This window comes from Chlamydotis macqueenii, chromosome 1 (assembly GCF_036417535.1).
Source record: "Chlamydotis macqueenii isolate bChlMac1 chromosome 1, bChlMac1.mat, whole genome shotgun sequence".
NCBI classification, from domain to species: domain Eukaryota; kingdom Metazoa; phylum Chordata; class Aves; order Otidiformes; family Otididae; genus Chlamydotis; species Chlamydotis macqueenii.
Genome location: NC_141556.1, coordinates 192465684 through 192483717, shown reverse-complemented (window position 1 = coordinate 192483717; position 18034 = coordinate 192465684). Strand labels below are relative to the sequence as shown.

At 45.9% G+C, this 18034-nt stretch overlaps 1 protein-coding gene and 1 long non-coding RNA gene across 3 annotated transcripts in view; one reads left to right on the top strand and one right to left on the bottom strand.

The window, feature by feature from the left end:
- The window catches only part of KATNAL1 (katanin catalytic subunit A1 like 1), a 45332-nt gene extending 28825 nt beyond the window's left edge, over positions 1-16507 (bottom strand). Inside the window, exons 1-2 of the mRNA XM_086772010.1 lie at positions 16439-16507; positions 7659-7834 (exon numbers count right to left, since the gene is read on the bottom strand). Coding sequence (XP_086628136.1) covers positions 7659-7820 — 162 coding nt within the window. The 5' untranslated portion in view covers positions 7821-7834; positions 16439-16507. The remainder of the gene's footprint in view (positions 1-7658; positions 7835-16438) is intronic.
- The window catches only part of LOC147602369 (uncharacterized), a 53521-nt gene continuing 51821 nt past the window's right edge, over positions 16335-18034 (top strand). For both annotated transcript variants that reach the window (XR_015261695.1, XR_015261696.1), the window contains exon 1: positions 16335-16452. This is a non-coding gene — a long non-coding RNA (uncharacterized LOC147602369). The remainder of the gene's footprint in view (positions 16453-18034) is intronic.

The window sequence follows — 18034 nt, the reverse complement described above, 5'->3', positions numbered from 1 at the left end:
AAATGGGAAGATCTCGCTTCTCCTCATTTTTTCTTCCCAACCACATTCTGCCATTGCTCTTCTGGATTCAATTCTGGCATCTCAATACCGTAACTCACTGTCGTGGTTTTGTTAGTGAGGGGGGGCCTAAGGTGGTAGCTTCTGTAGGAAACTGCTAGAAGTTGCTCCCCTTTGTTCAGTGGACTCGGCCGGGCCTAGGGCAGACCCGCGGCTGGCCAAGGCCGAGCCGATTGGTAGCACAATGTCCCGTGATAACGCCTCTGCGATAATGTATTTAAGAAAGGGAAAACAGAAAAAAAAAAGAGAGAAGAGAAGATGTGAAGAAGCTGAGCGGGGGCAGAGGCACAGAGGGGGAGGCGCAGGCCTCATGGGCCTTGCAGGCCTCACCCTCTGGCCTCTCGCCAGTAGCCGACTGGGCCCGACTCGGTCCAGCCTGGCTACAAGAAGTGGAAAGGAGATGAGAAGTGAATAAGATGTAAAAAAAGATCCTGAGAGACATCTACCAGCCTGTTGTGAGGAACGGCTGCAGACGCCAAGGTCAGTTCAGAAGGAGGGGGAGGAGTAATGCGGCTCCTGGCCAAGATTCCCCTGCAGCCTGTGGTGACGACCATGGTGGAGCAGGTTGACCCCCTGCAGCCCATGGAGGTCCACGGAGGAGCAGAGATCCACTTGGAGCCCGTGAAGGACCCCGTACCGGGGGAGGTGGATGCCTGAAGGCAGCTGTGGCCCGTGGAGGGCCCGCTGGGACAGCTGTTCTAGAGGGACTGCACCCATGGAAGAGATGACCCACGCCGGAGCAGTTCCACGAAGGACTGTGGCCCGTGGGAGGGACCCCACGCTGGAGCAGGGGAGGAATGCGAGGAGTTCTTCCCCCGACCATGAAGCAGCGGCGTAAAACAACGTATGATGAACTGACTGCAACCCCCATTCCCTCTTGCCCCCTGTGCCGCTCGGGGGGGGAAGGTAGTAGAGATAATGTTAAGCTTGGGAAGAGGGAGGGGTGGATGGAGGTTATCTTGTTCTCTGTCTCATTATCCTGCTATTTGTAGTAATAAATGAATAGTTTTCCCCAAGTCGAGTCTGTTTTGCCCGTGACGGTAACTTTAAGGATTTCTCCCTGTCCTTATCTCAAACCTCGAGCCGTTTTTCTTATATTTTCTCTCCCTGTTCTCTCGGAGGGTGGGGGGAGTGAGAGAGAGACTGCGTAGTCTGGTCCTGATCGGGGCTGAACTACGACACTCACCTTGGTAAAATGGTGAAAAAAAATTAACCTAGAGGGTAAAAATTAGCCTAGGAGCATAAAAAGAAAATAAAGGACAATTTTACTTGAATTAGCAAGCTGCACTGGCTCGCTACTCTGTGATCAGGTAAATCCCAGGACAAAGAATGACAGGGTGCAGAGGAGGGAGAGAAGCTGGTGCAGCTGGAGGGAAGACTAGGTGGGGAAGAGCTTGGCCTCTCTGGACACAGCAGGATGTTAACTGGGTACAGCTACCACATGAAACTGCCCGCTCCCCAGAGCCACGTTCTCGTACACCAGTTGCCCCTCCAATCACATCACCTCCTCCACAGAAGCAGCATCGTGGGCATTGGGTGATGTTGGAAAGCCCAATAAAAAGCCTTTCAGCTCAGGGGGTGGCCCCACAGCTTTGTTTTGTCATTCTGGCCCTAAGGATTTACAGTAACCGAGCAGAAAACACATCCTAACATATGGGTATAAAACAAAATGACCAAGAGTTGAGTTCATTCTTTCTTAGTCATAGTTCCAAAAAACATTTCAGGGAGTTCCTCTGTATCTCACAATCTGGCAACTGTTGTACCTTTGGCACCATCAGTTTTTATTCGCTGTGCTAGAGCTTGTATTTCTACACAGCTTCCCATAGCAATAAGCATGGGTATTTGTATCTTAGTAAATACAAATAATGTGTGGGGTTGTTTTTTTTTCTTTTAATTATATCATGCTGGAACAAAACCAACCAAGTTTCTATAAAAGTGTTTTTCCAAACCTGAAATTACTGCCTACAACTAGTGTTATGCAAGCTCCATTTTAAAAAAGTGAAAATAACAATTCCATAGACTATACCCAAAATGGATGCGCTGTAACTCAGTCTGACCCCATGGAGTCAACGTACAGCTCCTGTGAGCACAGTTCTTCATGAGTTACTTGCAGAATATTCCTTAATTACTCAGGACGCAACCCATGAAATGTTAATAAAACAGGCATGAAGCAAAACCAACATAAGCACGGATTGACTGAGATGTGTTTAAAATTTAAAAAAAAGAAGTAAAAAATCATCCTTTATTCTTTAAGCAAGAATACAATGTACCTAATCACCTGCTCCAGAGATCATGGTCAGTAAGGGTGCCTTGCTGGCTGCTCCGAGCGCTCTGAGAATTGTTGAACTCCTGCCTGAGCTCCGGCTGAGGCTCCTGTGCTCTCAGATATTGTGCAACACAGAGCACACAGTTAGAACATGCAGCAGGTTTTGCTCGACAGCCGCTGGCCTTGTCATAAGGCAGTGCTATCTCCCGGGGGCACGCTCTGCTGTCATTCTGCAGCTGCTGAACTGTCACTGGAGCAGCTCTTTCCTACGAGCCAGCTGTCTAGTAAAACGACTGCAACAGCCAAGAAACTCTCTCAGAATAAACAGGGGGAATGTCAACACAAGTAAAGTTCACAGTAGCGGTCATGAGAGGAAACCTACCTTTTATTCTTGTTAAGTAGAAAAAGAGATGAATTGCTTCTGATTTTGAATCTTTCTAGTCCCAGCCTGCACTTACATGAATGAATATGCCTACATGTCAGCCAAACCTCAAAGCGCAACAAAGAAGTAACTTGTTCTTTTTCAAATGAGCTCGGAAGCCTAAGAGTGAGGATAAGAATGGAGCCACCCAAGAGCAAGCTGGGAACTCCCTGGATGCAAAACAAATAAGAGTCTCAAAAGGACATCACTCTTGATATCCCCAAGCTAAGCTAGTTATCAGACGATCAATGACAATGAATTTTCCAAAGGGTGGGAGGAATTCTTATATTGTCGCACCACTGCTTTGGTGGACCCTCCAGGATGCATCTTTTGCCCTTTTGAAGTTCTGCAGCTTGTGTCAGACTATTAGCAGAATCCTTCTCCCCTAGTCAGTGCTGAATTTGAAGTCCCAGAAGCAGTACTGGATCAAGTGAGGAAAACTCACCTGGTTAACATGTGGCTCAGGGGCTGGTGCTGTCAGTGGAATTTTGCTTTTTTTGTATCATGGGGAAGTTTACACAGCACCAGGCCTGCTGGTAACAGATGGAGTTCAGCTACCTCAAAGGGGGAAAAGGATTGTAGCTCATGAGTTGGCGGGGCTCATCGAGAGGGCTTTAAATGAGGTTTGAAGGGGAAAGGGGACATAACAGACTCACTAGAGATGAACCTAGGGGTGATATGCCAAGGTTGGGGGTGAAATCAGTAGCCCAGCTCAAGTGCATCTACACCAATGCACACAGCATGGGCAACAAACAGGAGGAGCTGGAAGCCACTGTGCAGCAGGATAGCTATGACTTAGTCACTATCACAGAAACGTGGTGGCATGACTCTCATGACTGGAGTGCTGCAGTGGATGGCTATAAGTTCTTCAGAAGGGATAGGCAAGGAAGGAGAGGCGGTGGGGTGAGTCTGTATGTGTTAGGGAGTGTTTCTATTGTACAGAGCTCAACAACTGTGATTATAAGGTCGAGTGCTTACGGGTAAGGATGAGTGGGAAAGCCAACAAAATATCCGGCTGGGAGTCTGTTACAGACCACCCAACCAGGATGAAGAGGTGGATGAAGTGTTCTACAAGTGGCTGGCAGAAGTCTCATAATCACTAGCCCTTGTTCTCATGGGGGAACTTACTTGACATCTGCTGAAAATACAACAGAGCAGAGAGGAAACAGTCTAGGAGGTTCGTGAAGTATGTGGAAGAGAACTTCCTGACACAGCTGGTGAGTAAGCCTACCAGGGGAGCCGCTTCACTTGACCTGCTGTTTACAGAGAAGGACTGGTGATAGATGTGGTGGTTGGAGGCCGTCTTGGGCATAGCGACCATAGCATAGAGTTCTTGATTCTTGGTAAAGTAAGGAGGGGGGTCAGCAAAACCACTAGCATGGACTTCCAGAGGGCAGACTTTGGCCTCTTCAGGACACTGGTTGAGAGAGTCCCTTTGGACACAATCCTGAAGGGCAAAGGGGTCAAGGAAGGCTGGACATTTCTCAAGAATGTTTAGTAGGCATGGTGGTATTAGGTTGATGGTTGGACTTGATGATCTTAAAAGTCTTTTCCAATTGTAATGATTCTATAATGCTATAAGTGGAACTGAGCCAGTCAGTTGTTCCCAGGGGAGCAGATCATACATGTTCACATTCCTCCTCCTCCTAACTATCAGCACCAAGCACAAGGAACCCTTGAAATCAGGGTGCCCAGTTGCAAAGCTGAAGCTGTCTGATTGTGTGACATGAAATACAAGAATCAAATACTTGCACTGAATATCATTCTGTCCAGACCAACCTGTAGAAATTTGAAAACAATGACACCTAAGCCAAGAGAGGTAGATCAAGTGTGTTTGGGAGTCCAATCCAAAATCCCAGGTACTTCTGGTTCACCTCTGCTCTACATTGCTCAATAAACTGCTGGAAAGATCCCATGTAGTACACAGCGCAACAAAACAGATCCACCTAGCATGAGGCACCTATTCAGGATGGCGCACCCACTGTAGAGAAGTGACTAGATGGGGAGAACAGTGGTTCTTATAACAAGTATGAGTTGGTCAGCTGCAGAGCCACAGCTGTAACTATTCTTTGAGATGTTACTCATATGAACATTCCTATTTTATGAGGGAACATGTACACAAAGACATGAAACCGAGTTCACTGCCTCAGAAGTACCAGTTGGACAAACACACTGTTTATGCGCTGCACACAAATGTACAGAAAGGACATACTTCATACTGCCAGATCCCCTCAGCGTCGGTGTCCCAGGAAGATTTCAGGAGGTTCAAGACTGTGAATGTGCATGCAGACAGTACATGTCAGAGAAGAACAGGTTTAAGTAACAATCTTCTCCTTCAAGCACTTACCTACATGGACATTCACACTGTGGACTGGTCCCAACAGTAAAAGCCCTGTCTACCCAGTGTCTGCTAGAGATTGCTAAACTCCACCTCCAGAAGGTACCAGTGGCATTATCCTCCTCAGATTCCTCAGTGGATGGAGAAACTGAAGAACCTAAAGAACAGCCTAGTTCCATATGCCAAAGCAGACAGAATTTCTGGTAAAAAATCAATTGCATTCATCCCCTTAACCATGACCTAATGGTTGCTTTGCTTCTCGTGCCACTTGCAAGAAGCATACCAGTATGGAAAGTTTTTGCTTCTGCACATTACTGGTACCAAGTGGGTTAGACCTGAATTTTGCTAAACTTAGGTAATGTGCATGGCATAACTCTTTCATGAGAACGATCTAAAAATAATATCTAAGTATTATTTGAATATTGTGCGTGAGTGTTTCTTGTGATTCAACTTTTGGTTTAATTTTTTTCAGAACAGGCTGTCTGTCAGACAGCTACTCAATGTGACAGTTTGGATGTAGCTGTTGTTGGAGCTGGAAAGCAGTGCTAACATCCAGATCATCAGACTCCCTCTTAGTCTGTCTCAAGGAGTGAGAAAGCACAACAATTATTTATCAAGAGCGAGTAAGAAAGCGGGTCTACTTCTGTAGGTCTCACCAAACCATTCAGAAACCATTCAGGTACAGGTGTGGAAAAGCTGGTGGCTCCAGGGCTGCATCATTTGCTCTCAGGGCTATATCATTTTGTTCCCAGGGCTGTGAGTAGTCCCATAAATGAATGAGAAGGCAAACAGCCTGGGGATGAAGCACTTCCTTTTTTTTTTTTTTTAAATCATGCTTTCATGCTTCTTACTTTTTGGTGTTTGTCTCTGAGCCAAGCCTGGCACCAGTAACGGCAAAGCAATATTCTGACAAAGTTCATCAGCCACCACTGTGTTGGGAAGTTTCAAAATTAACATGAGCAGACAGCATGACAGACACTACTCCACCTGCTGTTGATCTTTCTGGGGACAGTTCTCTAAAGCAGTTATGGGACACTTTCAAGGGCCGTTCTGTTTTTATCTAAAAGGGATAATTTCTGAGAAGGTGCCAACTTCAGATCCTCTGCTAAGGCGCCAGCTGCCTTCCCCAGGGAATAATCCTTGGAACTGTGTTAATGGTCCTTTTTTCACTTGAGGCTTGTCTCCAATGTACAGCATGCATTCCATGATGCACAAGCTTCTCTGAAGCAGTTCAAAGAACACATAACACCATGAGACTTGAAGTAACCTTCACAAGATAAGAGCTGTTGAAAGTTTAATGGAAGAATCAGTATCCTCACAGGGAAAACTAAACACTAGAAGTGAAGGTAATGCAGTGATGCAGCTGCAGAACAAGGAAAGCCTCATGCTCTACCTTCACGTCAGCTACAAGTTTGGCAGGAACTAAAGACATGCATGGGGCATGAACACCTTGTATCAGCATGCCTTGGGGTGGGGAAGAGCTTGAATACAAATATTTGAATGTGACTATCTCCTGTACGACATTCAGCTTATTACCCCACCAGGAAAGCTAGGCACTATCACTGTTGCTTGTACGCACACATGCTTTTCAGACAAGTTCTTAATAAGCAGACAGACTTTTACAGTTCTATGATAAACACCTATGAAGAGTACTGTCATTAAAAAATTACTCCTGACAGCATTGTAGCTATCAGTACACAAAATACTCTGTGTTAGTGTCAGATGTTTCAAGCGCAAAACCATAACCAAAGCACCTGCTGCAATAAAAAAGAAAAATTTGCTTCTGTTTTTATGTGACATCATTTAAATACATGATATTTAGAAAAAAGCTCTTATTGAAATACTTTCTTCAGCTACTTACTGCAAAACTGTATCCTTTATAGGAGCTACGTTCTTCTTTAAAAAAATAATATTTATGCAACATTAATTCTTTATTCTAGAGTACACCTTTATATGTTTATCTTCCGGGTTTGTTTTTTTTTTCCCGTGGAACACATTTTATACAATGAAAAATGGAACCACCAAATGTAAGGAAGACTTAAATACTCAGAGTGCTCAATGAGGGTTCTTACGTTATTTCCTTGACTTCAGCAGTTCTCTGCTTAGCACAGTGATGCACGTGTGCAAGAACCAGGCTAAGAGTATTAGTTGGAGTTTTAGAAACCTGATCCAAATTTGCACATTGTAGCATTATAGTGCTACTCAGACAATCATTCTAGTGATGCTAACTCATCCACTTACACTCAGTTTACTGGACTGGTCAAAAGATAAAACAGCAAAAGGAAGTCCTCAGCAAACCAGTTTTTCCAAAGTATGCAATCACACACAAACAGACAAGTGATTAACCAGACATCCTAAGTGAAAACAACAAAGTATTGATTCAATTAGAAGAAAATAATTCATTTTAAATATGCCACAACAATTATTTCCCTATAAATATCAACAAATTAATGTGAAAGAAATGTGGATTTAGCTGCAATATACATCCTCTGTATCTTAAAAGGTTTGGGAAGTATAGTATAGTGTATTTTTCAAATATCAAGTAATAGAATAAAGGTAACCTTCTTTCACTCTACCTGTTGCCATTTGCCCTTAATTGCTGGATCTCTGATCGACTGGCAATGTCTCTGGATTTGTTGGATGACACCCTGGTAATACACCATAGAAGAGTCGTAATTCCCAAGGAGGGCATATTCTCTTCCTTTTTTGGCATTATCACAAATCTCTGCTAAATTCATCTTCACTCAGAAATCTAAAAGAGAACATATTCATCAGAAAAACAAATTCTGTAGAATAATGCTGTAGAATAATTCAGACTGTGACACTCCAGTTTTGTTTTTTCTCTCATAGCTGAATTGCGTCTTTCCACCTCCCATCTCCCCCACTTTTTCAACCATTTAGCTCTGGAGCATCTCTTTACTAGGCTAAGGTTTGAGATCATGAATCATAACTCTCTCATAGTGATAAAAAATGCCACTTCTTTGCTGCCTTTGGCTCCAATCCTGTGAAATTAACGCAGGAAAATTAAATGCCCTGCCCACACTGAGCCTAACAAGCCAAACTTTAATTTGTAGATCACCACAATATATTAGCAGCCATCAACCCGTGAATCACAAATCACATGAGGCATTAAATTGCTTTTTATACTGTTGTATTACATACGTGCCTAAATGTGCCAGCCAGCATCACGGAAGTCTGCACTTAGCACTTTCAAGAGCCCTCACCCTAATGAGATTACGATACGGTTGAATGACAGCTCTACTATAGACAAAGTTGAGAGCCTCATTCTGTTTAAATATTCTCTCAAAGTACTCCAACATCCACGTGCTGACTTGGATTTTTTCATTAAATTTAACATGTCACTTTGGGATTTATGGTAGAGTTAACAATCCAAATTTAAGATTTCTTAAAACAGTGATTCCCAAAGTACAACATTCCCCCAGTCCCCAAAAGAATTTACAATTTACAGATTTTACTTTTTTATACAGGTAGTAAATTGCAGCAGGACTTTAAGGCAAACCAAATTTTTCCCAGTAACCATTCAAGAAAGCAATATTAAACCACACATTCAAAAGTAAGCTATGTTGTACACCTAGATTTTTATTTAAGGTTCAAGATCGAAGCAGTGCCTGCCGCTTTATCTGAATCCCACATGACCCAAAGTCTAGGTCCTCACCACACAAAAAGAGCATCAGTCCCTTTCCCTTGTCCTTTGACTCAGGATGAGTAGGGTCCCTGACATTCACCCAGCCAGAAACCTCTGGAGATCAAAAATTAAAAATTATAGTTCATAGCTAAAAAATGCAGAGAGCTGCATTGACCAAGGGGTAGGAGGCCAGCTCAGGAAGCTCTCTGGAGGGTTTGGCAAGACCAAGGTGGTGGAGAAGAAACAGAAAAAGACAAGGGAATACAGCCAAACGGGGAAAAAGCAGGGACACAGGTTCTGGTGTAGCACACAGTTCAGGCTGCACAGCTGAAGACAGGGGAGCAGGTGTTGGCAGAGAGAAGCCAGAACAGGGAGCAACAACCTTTTACATCCTAGCAGGTTATAAAGATGTTCATCTTTTTTATAGAACAGACAAGACAAGATCAAGACGGCATTAAGGTGGATGTATCTTATGCCTTTGTATTCCCTTGTGCTTAGCAAAATTCAGACCTCTGACAATAAGCTAAACATGTCCACGTGACCTTCATTCTGCCCTCACTGAATGCTGCCTATAGCAAACACCCGCTCTGCCTCTCGGCAGTGCCAAACTGATGGTCCTTACTGCTGCCTGCAGATGCACACCAGGTCTCACTCCTGCTCCCTGCGGCTAAGCTGTGGAAATCTGCTGCCCTCCTGTAAACCTACAGGCCACACCATTTCCATGTGGCTGAACACTTCGATGGCAAGAACATGCTGCTGCCCCACGGCTGGCACTCCACCGAGCACAGAGATGCGTTGGGGCTTCCTTGTCCTTGTGCTGTGCCACACATTTCAGCTTGCGGATCATTCCCACAGCCTCTTAGAAAATTCTAGGCAGGAGCAGAACTAAGGTCAAAGGGGCAACAACTCTAATTTTGTTTTAACATTGTTGGTGAGCTCTAGCTCTGTGGCGATTAAGACCATTGAATTTTAAAATACAGATGATGATAACTGATAGGAAAACGTGATGTCACTTGCATTGCACTGGAAAGGGATAAAAAGATAGGAATGGAATATAGGTTACAACCCATCTGATGAGTCAACTTATAAATGAACAAAACACCACCTGAGACAGAATCCATTGCCCTCTCTTCAAACACATCCAGGTTAGGATCTGCTGCATAGCCAGCTTGTCCCTGGAAGGAAAATGGTCCTCAAACCTCTGGAGGTTTTCCCCACATGTAGCAAAAAAGAGAGTAAATAAAACATTTCTAAGGAACTGCTGCATCCAATTCCTAAAAAATCCATTAAACAGAACACGTACTTAATTTAGCAATCTCTTGTATCTGTTTATTACAGCTAGTTCCCTGCAGGCACGTGTTCAACTCCCTTTTGCCTTAAGAGGGCTGACACTCACATCCAGCTCCTCTCAATCCTCAGTGGTGACACTAAAGCTTAAGCGAGAGCTTGGTGCCTGGTGTGTCACACTGCAGAGCTTCTAAACATCAACGGACACTGAAATCTGGAGCATACAGGGAAGCTGGTGGATGTACACATATGTACCTACTGAGCGGTCGATGCCTCCAGAGCTAGGCTGACAAAGGCTCTGGATCTTTCTCTTGGATTCAGTAACTTCAATTTTTACTTATCACTTACTCTAGGCGCCAAAGCAGGTGACATAGCTTCAGAAGGTGAATGTAACATCACCCATATATCTGAGACGTGTCTGAAACAGCAACTGTAGACCTCCATCCTAAATCAGTGCTCCCCCTGACACCCAGGTCCTATTGCAATAGCCAAGACTGGCTATTTTAAACTAATGGCTAAAAATTGTTTAAACAAATGACAAACCTTTTACGCACATCAGCAATGGTATTGTTAGTTCTGAACAGCCAAAGCAAGTCAAAATGAATACATCCAAAATTAAGGAAAAATTATTTTTAAGAAGGAATTTCTTCCTGGATTGTTTCCTGGACAAACCCACTCTTCAGTGCCAGGAGTGGGAAGCAAGAGATGTCTAGAACTAGGTGGGGGTTTCTTCATGTTACATACTTATTTTTTAGTTCTACATTATATTATAGAGTTCATACAACATTGCAAACATCCAAGGAACCAGAAATACAGAAGACATAAATAGTGCTGTTGTTATTTGGGGTCTTGTTTAAATATTTGTTTTTCCTACCGTTGACAGCCACATCTTTTAAGTAAAAGGACAACTGTTGTCAGGGACATTTAGAACAACTTACACATTACTTGTGACACCAGCTTTTCATCCTATCGTTGCGTGCTGCACTAGACCATAACAGCTCCACGGCACGTCAAGATATCCTTGGAGATTCCTTCGTTCACAGATCATTGACAAGAAGAGACATTACAGACATTCATGTCGATGTAGCTGCCACACATGGGGTCCTAAGCCCACTTGTTAAAAACCCTGCAGCAGCTAGGCTAAAAGGTCACAGGGGATATTAATCTCTATTCTTTGGAGCATAAGCTGAGCTGATCCCTATCTGGGGTCAGAAAAGAATTTTTCTCCCAGAACTAAAGCAATGCACAATTGAGCAAGATCCAAATGACAGTCTCTGCTTTAACCTTAAAGCATTATGCACACACAAACATATCCACGGGCAGATACGGTCACCGTGTGAGCAGTGGGCAAAGGGGGACAGCTTGTTTAGCACACAACTCCAAACTTGTGCACAATACCAGAGGGAATGCAGGACAACTGTCCTTCTTCAGCTCGTCTCCCACTTAACCCAGCGCTACCAGAGGCAGTAAGTTCCCTCCCCTATAGATGGGGTCTGTAGCAGGGGTGCTTTTCCTATTGCTTAATATTGAACATTCAACTCTGCAAGCGCCAAATCTCTGCTATCTTTACATGTCCCTTTTATGCCTGTGTGTTTGGACAAAATCAGTTACACAACTGCGTCCCATTTTCTCCACAGGCACTTGCCTCTTGCACAGGATGGATGACACTCATTAAACGAGCAGTTACTCATTTTTGCTTTACTCTCATTGCTTCAATAGTCACATCAAGCTTTATTTACTGCCCACTAATCAGACTTCTCTCCAAATCAGTTGTTAATTCCTCACTGACAGGGCTATAATATACCTGGGGTTTTTTTCTGGACATGTGTCTTTCCCTGACCAAAATTTTACCCAGCCCAACCAAAAATTTTCCACAGCTCCCTGAGATTGCTGGACATATGGTCTCACGTCATAGCAGCTGTGCAGTATTGCTGACTGGGCAGCTGAACATCTGGAAAGGCCTGGACACACACAGATGAAGACTCGTTACTAATTCTGTTTCTCATTTTCTGTAAATCAGCCGTGCAGCATGATGTCGAGCATCCCGAAATGCAGTGTAAGAGACCCAACAAACATCACAAGACAGAGAGCCACGCTGTCAGGCACCATCTTCTGAAATCCAGTGCCAAGGTACGACTATGTACTTTCCACTTCTGCAAAATAGAGCCAGGATGGTCCTCTGCCGCTGCACAACCCCAGAACAGGTCGATTGCCATGCAAAGCAAAGCAAGGAGGAGAATTCCAGTGTTAAGAGGTTTTGATTTTTCAATTTATCCATTGACATATGCACTCATTTCTATTACCAGAATCTAAGCAATGAACTGAAGTTGTTCCTTTCTCAAGTTCTTACTGCTTTGGAGCTTTTCCTTACAATTAATTTAAACTTGCCCTTCTTAGTTCAAGGCCATATTGTTTTGGTAAGCCAGCTTTGACCAGTTTTGAACAGCTTCCTCTCCCTCGATTATGTTTTCACTTTAAATAGCATAACGATCCTATTCTAGCTTCAAAGTTAGAACTTGTTAAAATAGACACATATAACAATATAGCAACAGGACCTTACCTGGAAAAACACAAATTGCAACAGTAACTGGAATGTTCTCAGAGGAAGAAAAAAGCTTTTTTTTTTCCCCTGCATGACATGGAGAAGCCAACAGAAGCCCATTTCTGACTGAAATAAAGGTAGTGTTTCTTCTTCATGTGCTTCATACATTTTACTTGATTTTTAAGAATAAGTTATTCAGAGATGCAATTATTTAAAAAAAAAAATCAATAAGTCTTGTCTGCTTCATCAGAAAGATTATCCCTTTTATTTTGGACTTGGGCGCAGAACAACCGGTCTTCATTTCTGATAATTAACTGTCCCTGTTCAGAAGCAATCACTGATGCTGCAGACAATTATCAGGCATTACGTTCGCATGACAAAAACAGCATTTTGACTGATCATTGTCAGATTAAATACAAACAAACAAAAGGCTTGCCAAGTTCCACAGCCAAATCTGTCTTTCCCTGCTAAGTTGGCTTTGTTTAAACTTGCAGCTGCAGTCCCATGGACTGGTGTGGAAGCTAACGATCATTACCTCACAGGATCACAACTCCTGTTAAAAATACATATATAAATAAGGATATGGCTCGGTTCCAGCAGATCTGGATTTAAACTGCATTTAAATGGCTTCTTGAATCAAAGACAAGAAGTGTGCTAAGCCCGTGCTCTATTTCCCCCCCACCCCTTTTGTTGCATGCATCAGCAGCAACAAGAGCCGCTACGGTGGCGGCAGCAGCGGCACTGGGGGTTGCAGCCGGTAATGTCATTGGAGTGTTCGCTCCCCATTCAACATGTCGCTTCAGAGCGGCACACGCACCAGACAGAGTGCACGCACGCACCGTGGTCCAGGAAACCCAGCTCCGAGGGATCTTTTAATTCAGTGAACTGCTTTCTGTTAACTGGGTTTTGGCTTCTTGGCAGGGAAAACTCTGTTTTGAAATAGCAGACATGGAGTTAATGGGGAAATGTGTGTGGAAGTGGGAAGGAAAAGAAGCATGCACACAGGCCTCAAGACTGTTTTTGCATGGAATCTTCTGAGAGCTAACTTGAAGCAGAGAGTTGAATGTTATTTTAAATGCAAGTGAAAAAAATAAATCTTCAAATGAAGTCAAGGCATTCACCAAAATTTAACAGTGAACACAAACACACAAGAAACCAGCAGAACACAAATACACAAGAAAGCAGTTGGCCAGTGTTTTAATAAGAGATAACATGCTATTGCACTGAACAGGAACACCCTGGAGAATGAAATGGCCATTTGTAAAGCCTTTAAACTACAATTTTCTAAAGAACTGAAAGAGGAAGATCAGAAATTGCTATGCTATTCCTAAGACTGACTATGGAAATGTATTCTTCTCCAGAGCACCTCATGTAGCTTCAGGCATGTCCATACAATTACATCTCCATCATTTAGAGTAACAGGGTGTTCACCAGCTGGGCTGGATAAGAAATTAAAACAGCTAACACAAACACTATGGGGCACTCCAGGGAGTGTAGCTCCATACACATGCAGTTCAGGAAGCGGGAGGCTTGCTAGCTTCTTCTCCATCTTCGCGCTGCTGGACCCAGTCTGGCTCCACAGATCTCTCTTCTGTCCAGCATGGCGTCCAGGGCTTCTGGCATTAGTACCACACTAAACCCAAGCCAGTGTTCAGGTGGCACCAGCCCAGAGGTGACCATTCCCTCCTCTGACAGGACACAGACCTCAGGTATCTGAAGGATTCTGCAGGGCTTATCCAGAACTCAACAAAGTGGAACTTGGCCCAAATGAAAAATCCCTCTGGCCCTTTCTGGAGGCACTTTCTTCTCTGCACATCACTTGTGTAAGCACTTCTGGCAGAGTGAATGTGCCATGAAAGGCTCCCAAGATTGGCCTGTGCCGGGCCAGCTTGGGTTCAAAGTGTTTATTAGGTCGGGCTCTGCGCCAAGGAAGGCAGTTAAACTGCTTCTGCACCTGGCCCTGGATACAGCATATCCACGTTCCCACAGCTCACCAGCCCTGCCAGACCATTGTCAGCTCCACAAAGGTTCAGTTCTGGTGCTGCTACATTCCCAGTGCAGCCAATCTGCAACTCAGATAAACTTTCCATGAATAATTGGAGGTTTAATGGACTCACACATGTGTTTTAACCCTGACTCATAAGGTCAGAATTTAGGCCTGGATACTTTTCCATCTTTTGAATTCCCCTCTGAATTTCAAAGAATTGGCTCTTTAGGACTATGAATGTGTATTTTTTAACTAGAATTTTGCTTTTTTAAGCTTTGCTTTTAAGCAAATAACAGTTCTGAAGAATAGTATATATTCTTTAAAATATATGTTTATATGCATATTGCTGTTAGTGCTACAAGCATCAAATCTTCAGATTTCTCAGCTCATCCTCAGAAGAACTAGCTTGCTTTTTCTTTTTCTTTTTTTTTTTTTTTTTGCAATTATGTACACAGCAAGCCAGATAAAGACCTATTGTTGTTTCCTTGTCTTCCATTTACTTTTCTAACTATCTTGAGATTGTGATTAGCTCAGGGCAGGATCCATTCCTCTCCATTACCTGCTCAAAAGCCCATCTCTGAGAGCAAAGCGTCCTGCAAGCACGCTGCAGCAGTGATGTTCACTTCTGCAGTCTGGTGAGTACCAGGAGCTGCGAGAAGCCTAACCCTTCCTAGGATGTATCTGACATGGAGGTAGGAGGAACGGAAAAAAAAGAAACAGCCCCAAAATCTTCAACTGCAATGAAAACCAAACATCCATTGGAAAGAAACCCATCTCTGTGACATTTGTAACTGTATTAGGAATAGACAATCACTACTGATATACAAGGGAGTACTAATGCACTGATGCTTTTAAGATTTTTGGGAAGAAAAAAAAGAACTCCCTCTGATCATCAATATGTATATTTAAAATATTATATGGAACAGGAACTGTAATTTTATCCACCCCCCCCCATGCCTGTTGGAGAATACAAGATAAAGGACAGCACTAGGACTGTCATCAGAGGAAACGGAGGGGGAAAAGAAACAAATGCAAACCTGACATCACCACAGAAATGTGGGCACGATAGAAATGAAGCAAAATTCTTTTTCAAAGTAACACGTAAAGATCACCTAGTGCAACAAGGTCAAGGGAGCCTAAGTGTGGTAGGACACATGAAGCTGCAGACCATGAAATGAACCGGTTGGAGAGGATTCCCAGGGCCCCTGGCTCTTTTTGGCCGGTGCCTGCTACGTGTCCCGTTCCCAGCCTCCCATCCGCTCTGCATTCAGCACAGCCCGCTCCTCGCCCCTGCCCCGCCGCCCCTCCTCCATCAGGTCTCTCCCCTTCCATCCATGCATCCATCCATCCATCCACCTCTGTCCCCATTTTCCCTGCCATTCCTTCTTTCCTCAGCCCCCGGTAGAGTCCTCCATTTGTGTCCCCCCCATCCTCCCCCCTAAACGCACCTCCTGACCACATCCCCCCACTCGGGTTTCTCCCGTAGACCCCTGCCGCATACCCCTCCCATCGCATCCTGCCCCTCCTCCATCCTCATCCCCATCCTCATCCCCCACCCACCGTCCCACCCTTCGGTGCGACCTGCACCCCCATGCAGGGGCAAACCCTCAGCACCCATCTCCCCCCCGCCAAGCTGAGCGCGCTGGGGTTTGTAGTTCCCACCCGCCGCCTCGCCCCTCAGCGCCCAGCGCCCGGTAGGGGGGCGCGGACTACATTTCCCAGCACGCTCCGCGGGGGGCCGCCACCACCCGCTTCTCCCTCCGCTACCCCCCTCCGCCCCCGCCGCCCTCCGCCTTCTCCCCTCCGCCGCCTCCCTCAGCGCGGCGGGACGGCGGCCGTGGGGCCGAGTGCGAGCGCCGTGAGGGGCCACCCGGTAGCCGAGCCCTGCCGTTACCTGGGAGAGCCGGGGTGCGTGTCCGCGGATGGGAGCGGCGCGGGGCGGCCGGGGGGGAGGGGGGGTGCGCAGCCCTTCTGCTCTGTCAGACTGGGGACGATGGAGGAGGGGGGCGGAGGGGCGAGTGGGTGGGGGGGAGCGCCATGGGGGGAAGGGGGGGGCGACGGGCGGGGGAGCGGGTGCGCGCGCGCGCACGCGGCGGCGACGGGTGGTTGCCATGGCGGCGGCGGCGGCGGCGGAGCGCGGGGAGGGGACGGCGCGGCTTCCCGCTACCCCGCCCCCGCCGGGGCCCTCGGGCGGGGCGGTGGGGGCAGCGCCCCCGGCCTTGCCCGGGCAGGGGGAAAGGGTGGGGTTTTCCCCGCCAGCTTGACACAAAGGCAAATCCCCTCGCATCGCCGGGGGTGGCGGCGGGTGCGTTTTGGCTGAGCTGTGGCTTCAGTGTCCCAGCTGGACGCAGGCAGGGCCGCTCCCTTTTCTGGCCGGAACGAGCAGGAGCCGCAATGGCGCAGGCCCTGGGGAGGGAGGACGATGTGCGGGGGCCTCGGCGTTTCATTTTGTGTTGAGGGTTCAGGGGATGGACACACACCCTCGGCGTACAGGCATCATCTACTTCCACTTCAGCTAGGATAGGGAAAATGCACAGTTGTCTTGCGTGGACACGCAGGAGGGGACTCCACACTGTCTTTGTTGGAGGGTTTCATCGCTTTTCTATAGCAGTAAAGGAACACATTTGGGGATTTGCCTGTTCCTTCGACCAAAGCGGTACTTGATATCAGCCTCAGGGGATGGCACCACCCGGTTTGTATCGTCCGCTGAGGGTGAACGTTCCCCAGCATTAATGAAGCCTGCATCTCAGTTAATAAGAACAGCCTGGCCCCTGCGAGGGGAGCAATGCGGTTATAAACCTCTCAGGATGTTGTTCCATGGGTAATGGCAGCCAGCCTATGTCCGTATTGCCACCAAAAGGGACAGTCCTGCCTTCCTCTATGATCACGGCTCTGCTTTCCTGTTTGTTATTTACACAGCAATAATGCTTATGTTGCCATCTGGCAAGGCAAGCCTGGGATCTGATCCGGTGGAAAGCTAGTTGTGCCCCTCCAAAAAATTACCAGAGTTCAGCTGGATCACGTTCCTGTGCTAGCTGACCCTGCAGAGCTGCTGCAGGCACAAGGAAAGCAGAGGAGACACGGAGGCAGGAGCAGCCCATTCAGATCCCAGCGGATCTGAGCTGCGTTTTTGTGTGCGGCTGCACCACTGCAGTGAGTCCTTACTGCAGGAACTGCCTTGTGACAGCTCTGAGAGTGGCCCACTGATGATGATCTTGTGATCGCTCCCGATAATGACACGTGATTTCTCCAGAAGATGTCAATTGTAGTTACCTTAAGGTAGCAGCATGGGGTTGTGTCTCACAATAAGGTTCTCACAAATGTTAACTGACACAAGTGAGAGAGTGGGGATTGAAACGAAAAGCTCGGTATGCTCCTTAAACAATACAGCATGTGTGAATGTGTCACTCGTATATCTACAGATCTTCCTTCCCTCAAAAGCATGTGGAGATTCTTATGCCTTTGTGAGTATTTTAGAACTGGGGCCAAA